This window comes from Etheostoma cragini, chromosome 11 (genome assembly GCF_013103735.1).
Source record: "Etheostoma cragini isolate CJK2018 chromosome 11, CSU_Ecrag_1.0, whole genome shotgun sequence".
NCBI classification, from domain to species: Eukaryota; Metazoa; Chordata; class Actinopteri; order Perciformes; family Percidae; genus Etheostoma; species Etheostoma cragini.
The window spans coordinates 6,869,662-6,883,577 of NC_048417.1; the positions used below are offsets into that span (position 1 = coordinate 6,869,662).

Here is a 13,916-nt window from a genome sequence, read left to right on the forward strand (position 1 = left end):
GGAAAAAGGCTGCAATGAAACAAAGAGTGAAAAATTTAAAGGGGTCTGAATACTTTCCGTACCCACTGTATATGGGCACGCGCTCTACCAACTGAGCTATCTGGGCCCCCATGTTTTGCTAATCTGCAGAGCAGACATCCATCAATTCTCAGGCGGGTGAAGAAAATGTACACAGATAAATTATATCAACAAGTTGTTCACTGTGAAGGTTATCCAGTCTCAAAGAATGCTTTAAGTCTTTGGAAGTTTCCATGGTGTGGTGAAAGAAAAGTAAACCAGTGGCTGTCTGGTAAAGTTGTTGTCTGTATAGGACATGAGAATGATCATTAGTTGTATGTAGCGGTGATGTCATCCAGAGAATTATCCCTCAGGACTTTTGTTTGAGACAACAATATCGTTGTTGGAATGATAAGACAAGCTCATTTGCCTGAGCTTGTCCTGAGTCATGGTTTTGTCCTTTGTCCTTTTGACCTGCTTTAAGACAGACCCAGTTAGATAACAGAGTTAATTAAATTTGACAACAAAAATCAGGTTACCAGGTTAAGCTCATGTCACATTCCTAGGTCATTTAATAAACATAAATAAAAATTTACATTTTTTTAAGGTGTTTAGTCCTGTCACCATCTTTCTTCAACCCCTGTCCTTTCTGTCCAGGCTGGCCTTTCGGAAGCAGAGCAGGAGCAGATGAGGAAGATGCTGAACCAGAAAGAGTCCAACTACAACAGGCTACGGCGTGCCAAAATGGACAAGTCCATGTTTGTCAAAATCAAGACTTTGGGTATAGGTGCCTTTGGTGAAGTGTGTCTCACACGTAAAGTGGACACAGGTGCACTTTATGCCATGAAAACACTGCGCAAGAAAGATGTCCTTAACCGGAACCAGGTGAATTAACATTTTTGTTCATATATGAAGAAGTCCTACATTCACTACTTTTAATACTGTATTAATCCATTAAAAATGAGGCACGGCCAGTCACTACTTTCTTTGGTGCAGGTGGCCCACGTGAAAGCAGAGCGTGACATCCTGGCGGAGGCAGACAACGAGTGGGTGGTGCGTCTCTACTACTCCTTCCAGGACCGTGACAGCCTCTACTTCGTCATGGATTACATCCCCGGAGGAGACATGATGAGCCTGCTCATCCGTATGGGCGTCTTTGCCGAACCTCTCGCACGCTTCTACGTGGCGGAGCTGACGCTGGCTATCGAGAGCGTCCACAAAATGGGCTTCATTCACCGCGACATCAAGCCGGACAACATCCTCATTGACCTGGACGGACACATCAAGCTGACGGACTTTGGTCTGTGCACGGGCTTCCGCTGGACGCACAACTCCAAGTACTACCAGAAAGGTGAGGCAGTTTGTGCCGATGGTTAAGTGCTCTAAATATTTTACAATACACACAGGATTCAACTCATTTTTAGAAAGATTCTGGGAGGATTCATTGGATTTTGTAAACGTGAAACCTATGTAACAGTGTGCTGTATAACCTAATACAGAAAATGGAAGCGATATACCAGTCTTTTCTTAGAACAACTTCTTACTTTCACTGTTTTCTATGAGAGAATCATATTTCAGATAAATCTCATTTTTTACTCTAATCCGAAAGCTTGAGCCTTAATTGTCTTATTTTTGAAATCACGTTCTGTCAAAATAAGCTTGCAGGTGCATTTTTACGCACATTCATAATTGTCAGCTTCCATGTCCAATGCTAGTTTTCTTTTGCTGGTCAAAAAGTTCTATGCTTTGGGGCATCTCAGAAGTGCTGGCGATTGTCACCTTTCCCATCCAGCTAACCCAGGCAGTGTGTTTATTTTCTGCAGTTTAACAGTTTTGTTCCCCTTCTTCTGCCTCCAGGAAGCCACGTCAGACAGGACAGCATGGAGCCCAGTGACTTCTGGGATGACGTGTCTAACTGCCGCTGCGGCGACCGGCTGATGACGCTTGAGCAGCGTGCCAACCGGCAACACCAGCGCTGCCTGGCTCACTCGCTGGTGGGAACACCTAACTACATCGCACCGGAGGTGCTGCTGCGCAAAGGTGGGTGAGAACACAAGGGATAATTGCTGCAGATACAGCTACACAGAAACCTTTTATGTGGGTTTGATTTTTGTTTATTTAACCACACAGATGAAAGAGGTGCTGCTTTTTGTAGAAAGAGAGTACATATTATGGCAAGTAGAGATAATCTAAACACGGATCAGAGACAAAAGAATTCAAAGGTTATGTCAAAAGGTTATCACCTGATGTGATGGGTGACATTAACTGATCTGAGTCCTCAGACATGCTGCATTTTTTGCATGAATATTTGAACACAGACCCTTTTTTGTTGTGTTGGCTCTGTACTCAGCACAGTAAATTTAAAAAGGAAGATTTAATAATGATGTTTAAGTGCTGACAGGGAGCTTTCATTTAAGGGTATTTTTTGTCCTACTGTTCAAAAGTTGTGGAACTCTGTATAAAAATGGCTACACTTTGTTGATCCAGCATCAATATGTACACACACATCCACTATCATTTCAAATCAATGTGCTGAAGTACAGAGCCAACACAATTTTAAATATGTGTACAAATACTATACTGCTGCTGTATGTGCACTCAACAGATTAATTTGAGAGTTGTGTCTTGTTGTGCAGGTTACACCCAGCTGTGTGACTGGTGGAGCGTGGGAGTGATCCTGTTTGAGATGCTGGTGGGACAGCCCCCCTTCCTGGCCCCCACACCTACCGAGACTCAGATTAAGGTCAGCGAAGAACAAAAATATTCCCACTTTGATTTAACAAATTGATTTACTGACCAATTAATGAATGAATCCCAGTCTGGTGTTGCTGGATCAGTTCAGTTGCAGCAGGCCAGGCCTCATTTTGGCCAATTTCCAGGTATAAATGTGACTTCAGACATCATGTTTAGAGTTTTTGTAGTTTAATAATGGTAAGATTGTACATTATTCAGAAACTACTGGTTCCAAGGTCAAGAATGAACTTTTAATATCAATTGTAGGTGTGAATCCAACAGATTATAAAAGTATACCTTCTGCATATGTACATCTACACTGTACCTTGCTGTGGTGACCTCACACATTGTGTCCTGTCCCCTCCACAGGTCATTAACTGGGAGAGCACACTGCAGGTGCCTGCCCAGGTAAAACTGAGCCCTGAGGCCGTCGACATCATTGGTCGTCTCTGCTGCTCTGCCGAGGATCGCCTGGGTGCCAACGGCGCCGGCGAGATCAAGGCTCACCCCTTCTTCACCCAGATGGACTTCTCCAGCAATCTGCGGCAGCAACCGGCACCCTATCGGCCCAAGATTGCCCACCCGATGGACACATCCAACTTTGACCCTGTTGAAGAGGACGGTGGACCTGGGGCGTGGCGTGACAGCGGGGACAGCACCCGGACCTTGGACACGCTCTGCTCCCCGCACGGGAAGCACCCGGAGCACGCATTCTACGAGTTCACCTTCCGCAGATTCTTTGACGACAACGGCTGCCCTTTCCGCTACCCTAAACCGCTTGAGGCCAGCGAGGTGTCCTCAAGCGTGGGCCCAGAAGAGGAGGACAAAGAAGAGGAGGAAGATGAAGAGGAGGAGGAAGAGCACGGGGAGGGATGTGAGCCGGTGTACGTGTAGAGCGGCAGACTGACAGGCTTTGTGGGTGGCGTGTGTCTATTACTACCAGGATTAATGCTCATCATTCAGCTCATGACCCTCCCACCTACCACTGCTCTTCTTCTGTGTATGTGTCTGTGTGTAGAGGTGTGCTTGCTACACAGGAGTGTATGTGTGTGTTTATGCCTATCTGGCATGTGTGATTGTTAAGTTGCTGGAACAGGATTGATGAACATCGCCACTTTGTGGAATCTATAGTGCATCCACAATGACTTCAAATACAGAACTCCCCTGATCTGGGACCAAGAAACATTTTGAATGTGACCGACTACATCATGGGTAAAGCGGTTAGAAGAACAAGACTCAGAAACTGTACAGGTTAAAAGAAAAAAATGATTGGGAGTGCACGGATATCTAGATCACAGACAAGACTTCTAATTCAAAGACTACTTCTGGTTCTTCCAGTGGTTTCTTGTCCCATTCCTTCCACCCATGAGTCTTACGGACGACTGAAACATCTCTGTGATCTTCTGATACCGAAGCTACGTCCTGTTCTACCTGAGCTGCTTTACACTCGAATATCAGACAAAGCAATGATGAGTGAAACCAATTTACTCATTGATCGCGGGGTGGGGGGGGACCTCTTTAACAGCTGCTGCAAAATAAGCTACAAAGACACATTGCATGCACATGCACACACTCAGCACACACATATTCCGTACAGCTTGAGGTAAAGGGTGAAAAAAGCAGTCAGTTTTCAGATTTCTGCATTCATAGCAGATAAACTTGCTTTATCTGCTTTACTAAAATGCCGAACTAATTAGCCACATCTTTTTTGGTTGCTCCATCGATCCATATATCCACAGCTGCCTCATTTTGTGCCAACTGTAATTCAGCGTAACAATGCGTTCTTAAGATGGAGCCTTATCCTTCTTCCCTCAAGAGTTTGCTGTTTCACTTATCCTTGTGTTTATAAAATGTTTCCTGTTACTGATCCTCTATTCTAACTGAGCATTTCAAAGCTCACCTCCCAAAATGAAAATCTTCCACCTACACAAAGAGCATGTGTAGAGTTCAGACAAGGCTCTAAAAGTCAAGTCCGATTCGGTTTTAGTCGGATCAAAGACTGAACCACTGTAATGTTTATAGAGCCTGACATGCAGTGAATTTCCGCTCGTAAATTAAAAGAATGATTCCCCCGCTTTGTTTTAAGGAAAGAACTAATGAATAGAATGACACCTTATTTAAGAAAGTTAAGACAAATCAGAGCCAGACCCGGACAAGTCTGGACCCGTTGGGTCGGGTGGTGCTGAGTTGGTTTCTGACTGAGAAACAAAGCTCACACAAATGAACACACGTTCACCAAGATGCACAATTTACAGCTATTTTGCAAAGATGAGTTGCATTGTAACTTAAACAGCCTCCTCTTCTGGAGGCTGCCATGAAAACACAAAGCAACATGTTCTTACACTAGTAAACGTGATAGTACTATGTGCAATACAAAAATACATTATATATAGTTTTTTTAAACACTTATTATCCTTTTTTGAACGTTTTAGTACTGAAATGTACAAATATATTATTTTTTTCATATATATATGAATCATCTTCAGTTACAACATGCTGCTTATTATTTTGTTTAATATTATTTACATTAATATTATTATTGTTATTACATGTGTACCTGTTTTTGTTTTGTTGTGGCTTAAAGAAGTGTTGGCATTATTGCCAAGTGTGCTTGGGTTTTGAAAGTAATAGGCCGTGTGCCTTTCTAATTGAATGTTGGGAGTGTGTTTCGCCTCTTGATGACGAAGGAGACGACAGGGATGATGATGATGACGACGACGATCAGTGTTTGCAGAACCGTAGTGGTAGACTCTGCAGCTCCTGCAGACGGGCTGGTCCTGAATGCAGGAGAGGAGGGTGTAAAGCATTCTGGTTCAGAAAGAGATGGAACAGAGTAGATAAAGGTTAGAGAATGAGGAGGAGCGTGGCAGGTTGGTTTAAGGAAATGTAATTTGAAAAATCGAATTCTCTATTTTACAGAAAAAGTGGTTATACTTCAACAAAGACTTAGTGTTTGGTACATTTTCTTTATTTATCCAAAATAACCACAAGTTTGAGTGTTGTTTAACTTTCACTACAGACCTGTGCCATGTTCTGTATTGACGCTATCATCCAGTACTTCCTTGCTTATTGACAATCAGTAAACTGCTCTCTACGTGTCAATCTGAACTTTTTAACACTAAACCGTTCCAACAGTATTCTGAATTTGACTTTAATGACTGGGAATGTTTAAGAAGTCAGAACCTTTTTAATGAGATTTTTCTGATGCATATCGGTGATGGAAAATGTGAGGATCAGATTAGTTACAGAAGATTTTTTTATTTTGCCTTACAATGTGTTGAAAATTTGTTTTTCTGTAAATGTGCCTTGTGTTCTAAAGTGAGCAGCACAATCTTATCTTTTTTCAGACCTCTTAACTGTTATTATAATTTATCTGTGGACGTTTTTTTCAGATTCACACTGGCTTTGTTTACATGCACCGACAATCTTTTTGTTTTAGTCAATAACTAAAAAAAGAAATAAAAATAGAGATAGATAAGTCAGTTGATTCGAGTGAAATTGGGCAGAACAATACATTATAAATTGCATTGCGGCATTTTTTTTAACTCTATGTATCTCTGTGTAACATATTGTTTTAGGAAAAGAATACAGGGCTTTCACCATTGTACAATGACGCAACTCGGGTCATTTGTAAATTTTACATCACAGACCGACACATGCAATCACGATGTGAAAGCACCTTTTCCTTGCCGTTTGGGAAAAATGTGTTTAATTATGGCTTAAATTGGACTAAAGCCAGTATACTGCATTTAACATAGCCAGTGTTGACCGTAAACCTTCCAGATAAACAGCAGTCTTCCACAAAGAAACACCACTGGATCCATTATGGATGAAGTGCCTTGCTCAAGGGCACCATCCTTGAGATTAAGGCAGACAGGTGTTGCTCTTTTCACTCTTCCCATCAAGTGTTTCCTCAGCTGGTCAAGATGTCCACTTCCAGTTTTATAAACCTCTTGTTGCCAATCTACGTCGACCAGGACGGACTGCTTCATGAAAATAGCTTTATAACGAGAGCCGCAACTCTCGGCAGAGTGTGTGAGGTGTTTCCTGGATGTGTTTTTTTCTGTTTCTAAGGTTAGAGAGTGATGACTGACAATCTTTGACTGACTTGATATCTAATTTCTTCACGAGACTTACTTGTGTATCCTTTTCATTTTGTATTTTTACTCTAAGGAGCCTTCTGTTGCCTTTGACACTCTTTAATGTATGATACAATTCTGTTACTCTTTAATTGATATTTATACAGATATAGATATTTTTTTGTATCTTGTTTCCCCATTTTAAATTCCCCTTGTGCTAATGTTCAAAAACCCATGTCTACGCAGTATTATAGAAGATTTAATGGGGACAGCTATCTCTTTTTTTACATTTATGTATGAACTGAGAATTTGTAAAAAAGCTTTCACAGTCCTTGTGTGTAAAATGTATGTATAAATTAAATTAACCAACTTGGACTAGTGCATTATTTTATTGCATTAATGTGTGAATGAATGATATATTCATTTTATTATTATTATTTGTTACTGCTATAGCTTCAGAGAGAAATCCCATTGATTATGTAATATACAACGAAGGATTTCATTTCTGTAATCTTTTGAAAAATATTTATCTGCCTTTAAAAGATAGAAATTACAGTCAGGGTACAGTACTGATAAATGTTACAAACATGTCACGTTTCCTGATGGAAATGTGAACTCGATAGTCAGTAAATCTTTTACATGTAAGCAACATCTTAATAGCTGTTTTTTATACAATTGTGGTAGTTTATACCTATACATCATATTTCTATTAACTTGTAAATGTAAAATCCTAATCTGCAAAGGATAGCTGTTACAAGTGGAGTAAAAAAGTGCAAATGCTTTAGTATAAAGTGATATTAAAAGGAAATATTAAGAACCTGAAAATTATTAGTTTGTTACAAGTAAAAGTGCTGCATTTAAATGCTTAGTTAAGTAAATGTATTTGCATCAAAATTTAATTTAAGTACCAAAAGTAAAAGCACATAGTCCTATTATGCAGAAAGGACCATTTCAGAATGATTATATTACTTGATTATTGCTTAATTTTGTATGCTTTAATTTGTTCATCACTTTAAAGATGGAGTTCATGTATAGCCTAATCTATATTAATACATTACAATTTATTAGTTTATATGTTGTATTCATAATCGGAATCTGCAAAGTAACTAATAACAAATAAATGTAGTGAAGTAAAAAGTGCCTCTGCTTTCAAAATTAAATTAGTGGAGTAGAAGTATAAATTAGCATAAAAAGTAAAGTGCAAGTACCTGAAAATTGTGGACTATATGTAGCCTAACAGTTGAGTACGCAATTTTTAAGTTAGAAAAAGTTACTTTTTTATATACCTTTCTACTGTCTATACTGTTTTATCGTCATATTTTTGCTAAATATAGGACTTAAATATTTAAAAAAAAAAGTCTGAACTTGAGTTGACAGTAAATATTTCTTCTAGTCTGAACATAACCCGCCGCCTCCACGTAGAACCATAGACCGTTAATATATACGGTCTATGCGTAGAACCCAGCATGGGTTGGTTGAAGAGAAACCTGCCGGGTAGAGCTGTAATCCCACAATGCAGAGCGCATGGCGCGTCATTGGAGAGGGACGACGATGATGGCGGCGGTTGGTGCACCAGAAGTGATCACACAGCTGGAAAGCGCTGCCAAAGTTTTAATGGTGAGAAATTCAACGTTGTTTTGTAGCCACGAAGGGGCGGGCAGGACTTATATGGGACCTCTGTGTCGGGTGGAGTTCGGCGTTTGTGGACGCCCGCGGTTGTACCCGTTTTTTGTTGTTAAATGTGTTCAGTTTTTCGGAGACACGGTGTGTGTGTGTGAGCGATGCATGGCGCTTTCCCTACCTTGCCTGTCTCCATCCCGCAAAAAAATCCCAACATTCCCACTCGCTTTCCCTTCCCTCCTTCCTCTCATACACCACCTCCACCCTAAAATATCACCCCGGCTTTGGACGCTTTCCAATGCGGCTTCAGAAACTACTGAAAAAACTGCAGTTCGTTAAGTTTTTTTTGCACTCTGTGGAGGCAGCTGGAGCATCCCGTTGCTGTTGATTCACTCGGTCTGTAGCTTTAGCATTCCTGTAACGTCACGTTACCTCCTAAAACACTAATTTCCATCCAGTGTTTGCCTCGTTTTCATTCTCTTTCAACTCTCCCTCCTCCCATTGGAATAAATGACTGAATGCAGCAGCTAACAGCAAGTGGCTAACCATGTGCATGTCATGACATGAGTCTGTGTATTGGATACATGCTAGCTAGAGCTTCTTCTTGCTTCCTGCCATTTTGCTTCTTCTTGTGGTTTTAACTGCATCGTTGCTCCGTTTTATTTTTTTTAAATATAATCCTGCTTGAAATCACACAAGTAACTGCAAGTGCATTGCCTTCTCATGTTATTGAGCAGGTGTCTTGTGAATGGATGGGAAGCAATGTCTGGCATTGTTTTGGGTGTAATGAATCCAAATGTATATATTTCAGTGTCCAGGATAAGTTGCATCATATTTTACCATTCAGTACAAGGCTGTTGATTTAATATTTCTGTGAATTTAACTATTTAATCAGTGGAACAGGGCAATGCCATGGTTATCAGTATGACATTATCTTGTGGGTGTACACACTGTATATAAAAAGCAACAATGGCCAACAATATATGGTGGCTATTGATGTCAAGTAGTCTGTAGATTGTAAAGAAATAAAGTAGTGCAAAGGAATAAGTATTGAATAGGTAAATTATAGGGGTGGGAATCACTAGAGGCCTCATGAGATATTATGATACTTATCTCATGATATAATAATATTGCAATTTAAACATATTGCAATAGTCTGTGATATATTGCAATGTATAATCTTTTTTCAAAAGTCAAATTTTTCAAATGATGTCCCCAAAGGAAAACTTTGTCAACATCTTTTTTATCTATAAAAAAAGGTTCCATTTCAATGTTTGTTCCTCTCACTTCAATTTTATTGCTACAAAATTGAATTGTCAAGCATATAAACTGACCAATACATACAGTATATACTGATAGATTGATACTTAGTGCCTGTGTATCGATACAGTATTGCCATGGAAAATATTGCAATAATATGCTGTATCCATTTTTTCTCCAGCTTTAGTAAATTAGTACATTTGTTTTGCATAGGCTGCTTCAAGTGGGTGGTTATATAAAGTTTATGCACGTCCGTGTATGCTCTCATTTAAAAGGATTTTTAGGACTAGCATGCAACTTTCCTGCTGAGCTGTATCACAGTGACGTGTGTGTGTTTGTGTTTGTGTGTGTGTGTGTGTGTGTGTGTGTGCGTGCTTGCGTGCGGAGGGTTTTCTGTTATTGAATGTCTTATACTTCTTCTGTAAACAATGACAACAGTATTGTTAGGGTTGGGTACCAAAGCCCGGTTCCACTATGCAACCGGTAGGGATTAGACGGGATTAGAAAGCAACATTCAGTTCCACTTAAAGTTTCGACTGAAACATTTTCCCTCTCTCCCTGCATTTTTACGAACGTTAAATATCACACTTTCTCTGTAGTCTATCGTTAGCTGGCTACCGCAAATGTAGGCTACTTTTAAAATGCCATGTTTCCCTCTGGGCTCTGTTTAGCATAGCAACACAACATTTATTTTGTTGTTACTTGTTAATAGTGTAACTGTTATTTATTGTTAAATTTTTGTAGTTAGGTGACTTAGGTTTACTTATTATATATTTAAGTACTTTAAACCTTTAATATATTGGTAAATTTAAATGAATACATAAAAAACTCCATAAAAGAGATTTTCTTTAATGTCATTTTTAGTTTTCAAGAATCGGTTTGGGAAACAGAATCATTTTTAAAGTGCCGGTTTGGCATTGGAAACGATACCCAACCCTAAGTAGAATACCAGGGTGTGTGATTGTAATACTTAAGGCTGTACCAAAGAGTTTTAATCTTTGAATCTTCATTCATATTGTTGACATTTGAATTCTAAATCAACATTCGAATGCCACGTAGCCCACATTTTTTTCCTTTATCCATTTGTCTACTGTATTAGCCAAAAACAGAAAGGGAGGCAAGTATCTGTATTAACACAGCAGTCTGTAAATGTTTCTTCATGTTTTTGTTTTACAGGCACCGCCGTCCATGGTCAGCACAGAACAGAGACAGCATGCTGAACATATATTCCTCTCCTTCAGGAAATCCAAATCCCCTTTTGCCATCTGCAAACACATCTTAGGTAACTATTGACGTAATCGTTTAGGCTGCAGAGCATCATTTTAATCTTTGATTTTTTAATCTAGAGAAGACGGCTCTCTTTTTTTCATAGAATTCAAAACGGGGAAAGTGTTTCCATTTAACTACTCATGTCAGTCAATCCCAATCTGGGCTTCAGCCACTGATGTGATGACAAACCTGCCATTATTGTCATGAACCCCATACAGACAGAATATTGTTCTCATTTATTTTGTCCACCATGTTTATGTCAATGAGGTATATTAGAAACACATCTCTTCGTAAAATAATACAACTCAACAGCAGCACAAATTCTGTCATCCAGAATGAATATAAAGTTAAATCAAGACCTCGTTAAAACAATTTAAACAAAAACTGAACATTATAACCTCAATGAAGAATTCATTTCATTCATTACTGTTTGTATCAGACTGTATATAACCCAACAAACTGTCAAACTGAGTCCATGTCACTCTAGCTTGATTTTGACTAATGTTTGATTTTGAACATGTGTCACAAAGGAAGAAGTGTGTTTCCAAAAAGACCATCTCTGCTTTCGTTTTAACAATACAGTTCTATCTTTTAATCTAATACATTACAAATCATGACACTTGCGTAAGAATGGAAATTTTGTTTGGAATGTTATTGACATTGACGATATAAAGCTGAAACCTGTTTAAAGCAGCTGAAATAAACCACCAGGAAATCTGCAATAACATACTATAAGACACCAGTTTCAGTTTAAAAAGCTTTGGTTTTTTTAACGTTCAACTGAGACAGCACTTTTGTGTAAACATAACACAAGAATTGAAAAGAGCTTTATTGTATAACTTTAATTTTGGGTTTCAACAGTTTTCACAGTATAACATGCATTGCAAGAAAGGACTTAAAAAGCTGAATTTTTCTTCCCAGCACTTAAAGCTTTAGTGCCAACCTTTTTATATTAATGAAAGTCAGTTACATTCAAAACATTGCCAAATGAGTTACTTCAAAGCTAATTAAGACGATCAACTCCACACAACTCTCTCTCTATATCTCAGTAAGGCAATGTTCAGAAGATTGTGTCATCCGGTGACTTTCGCGGGCTGAAACTCTATTGAAGATAATTACCTATCCTGAGGAGTCCATGTTTTTGTAATCCTCTGTGTCCTTCTTGGCTACTAGCATCTGCGTGGAGGAGGGTTGGGGGCTGTACACGATCACGGAAGGCTTGTATCATGTGGACACGCCAACTAATACGCACTTTACTTTAGCCCACTTCTTTTTCTTTTATCTTTGTATTTTTTCTCATTGACTTTCTTTTTTCTCCTCTCCAGAGACCAGTAAGGTGGACTATGTGCTGTTCCAGGCAGCCACGGCCATCATGGAGGCGGTGGTGCGGGAGTGGATCCTGCTGGAGAAGAGCAGCATTGAGTCCCTCCGGGCGTTTCTCCTCACCTACGTCTTACAGAGACCCAAGTAAGAAAGGAGGAAAGGGGCATAATTAAACCTTTGCTTGTCTTGCAGGTCTATTATTATTATTATTATTATTATTATTAGACCTCCAATGCTGAGTGATGCACAGGAAATTGAGTAATTCAAGAGCCTTAAAGCCTCTGAACACCCACAAAGGTGTTTTCTGTTATTCTGGCTGATTAGACTCTTTTCAGGTTGAATGTGGGCCGGAGCTTTGATGGGATCTTATTGTGTCACATAGTCTTTCTACCAATAGGAAGGACAAAGGTTTTTTTTGTTCTGCCCTGGCAACAACACTTGAAGTGGACTCAGGAAGATGTCAGTCACTAATCTAGTTCAACCTTATTTGTGAAGCACTTTAAAACAACTAAAGTTGACCAAAGTGCTGTACAGAAAAAATACAAAAAGAAACATAACATTATAACATGAGTAAAAAAGAATACCTGTGGAATAAAAACAATTAAACTAAATAATTTAATGCAGTAAATGAAGTTGACATTTTACTAGGTGTCAAAGGCCACAGAGAAGAAGTGGGTTTTACGACGTGATTTAAAACCAGACAAAGAAGAGGCCTGTTTAACGTGCAGAGGCAGATCATTCCACAATTTTGGAGCCGACATCACAAAGGCACAATCCCCTCTGAGCTTCCGCTTACTGTTAGGCACACTCAGAAGCAGCTGGTCATCTGGCCTGAGAGAGCGTGTCGGTACGTAAGGGCGTAAAAGCTCAGCAAGGTAGGACGGGGCAAGACCATTCAAGGCTTTAAAAGCAAATAAAAGAATGTTAAAATGGATCCTAAATTGGTTAGGCAGCCAGTGGAATGAGGTTGAAATAGGGGAAATGGTCTCATGTTTACGTGTGCCAGTTAAAAGATGTGCAGCAGCATTCTAGACCATCTGGAGACGGGCAATAGAGGAGCCTAACCACACCTACACACTCCTGGAAAAGGTCCACTCAGCCACATTAACTTTAAGCACTTGTGTGGGTGTTCAGGGCCTTCAACGTTTGTCGACAAACCTTCAAATCCCACAGATATACAGTAGAAAGGTCTATTCGATGAGCTAAGTAATATAAGCATGTACTGTACAAGCAGTAGCGTATTTGTTTGTGCAAGTAATATTAATGCCATTTGAACTTGCGGTCCTCCAAATAACAAGATTCTGCAAATGCTCTACATTCCTTATCTTAAAAAAATTAAATAAACTATTTTAACTAATAGGTTTTTCTGACCTACATGAATTGGAAAGATGGCCTACATGTCCTCATACGTGGAAAGTCTAGACTGATGTTTATAATTGACTGTTTCTTTATGCGTAGTACGCTGGTAAAAACAGCAGCGAAGAAGAGCACAGACCAATTTTATATGAACAAGTTACAGAAACTCTGACTTGATGCAGTGACGGTTACCAAAACTGTTCAACATACAGTGGGTACGGAAAGTATTCAGACCCCTTTAAATTTTTCACTCTTTGTTTCATTGCAGCCATTTTCCAA

The 13,916-nt window shown here is 39.5% G+C and overlaps 2 protein-coding genes across 3 annotated transcripts in view; both read left to right on the top strand.

Annotated features, from left to right (window-relative positions):
• lats2 (large tumor suppressor kinase 2) overlaps nt 1-4,277 on the top strand; it is a 24,551-nt gene extending 20,274 nt beyond the window's left edge. The window contains exons 5-9 of one of the 2 annotated variants that reach the window (XM_034885118.1): nt 655-882; nt 994-1,348; nt 1,855-2,037; nt 2,634-2,740; nt 3,100-4,277. In XM_034885118.1, coding sequence (XP_034741009.1) covers nt 655-882; nt 994-1,348; nt 1,855-2,037; nt 2,634-2,740; nt 3,100-3,624 — 1,398 coding nt within the window. In that variant the 3' untranslated portion in view covers nt 3,625-4,277. The remainder of the gene's footprint in view (nt 1-654; nt 883-993; nt 1,349-1,854; nt 2,038-2,633; nt 2,741-3,099) is intronic. The other variant, XM_034885119.1, reaches the window with a different exon arrangement.
• Nucleotides 4,278-8,333: 4,056 nt separating this feature from the next.
• Nucleotides 8,334-13,916, top strand: part of xpo4 (exportin 4) — a 57,102-nt gene continuing 51,519 nt past the window's right edge. Inside the window, exons 1-3 of the mRNA XM_034886150.1 lie at nt 8,334-8,426; nt 10,866-10,971; nt 12,284-12,425. Coding sequence (XP_034742041.1) covers nt 8,334-8,426; nt 10,866-10,971; nt 12,284-12,425 — 341 coding nt within the window. The remainder of the gene's footprint in view (nt 8,427-10,865; nt 10,972-12,283; nt 12,426-13,916) is intronic.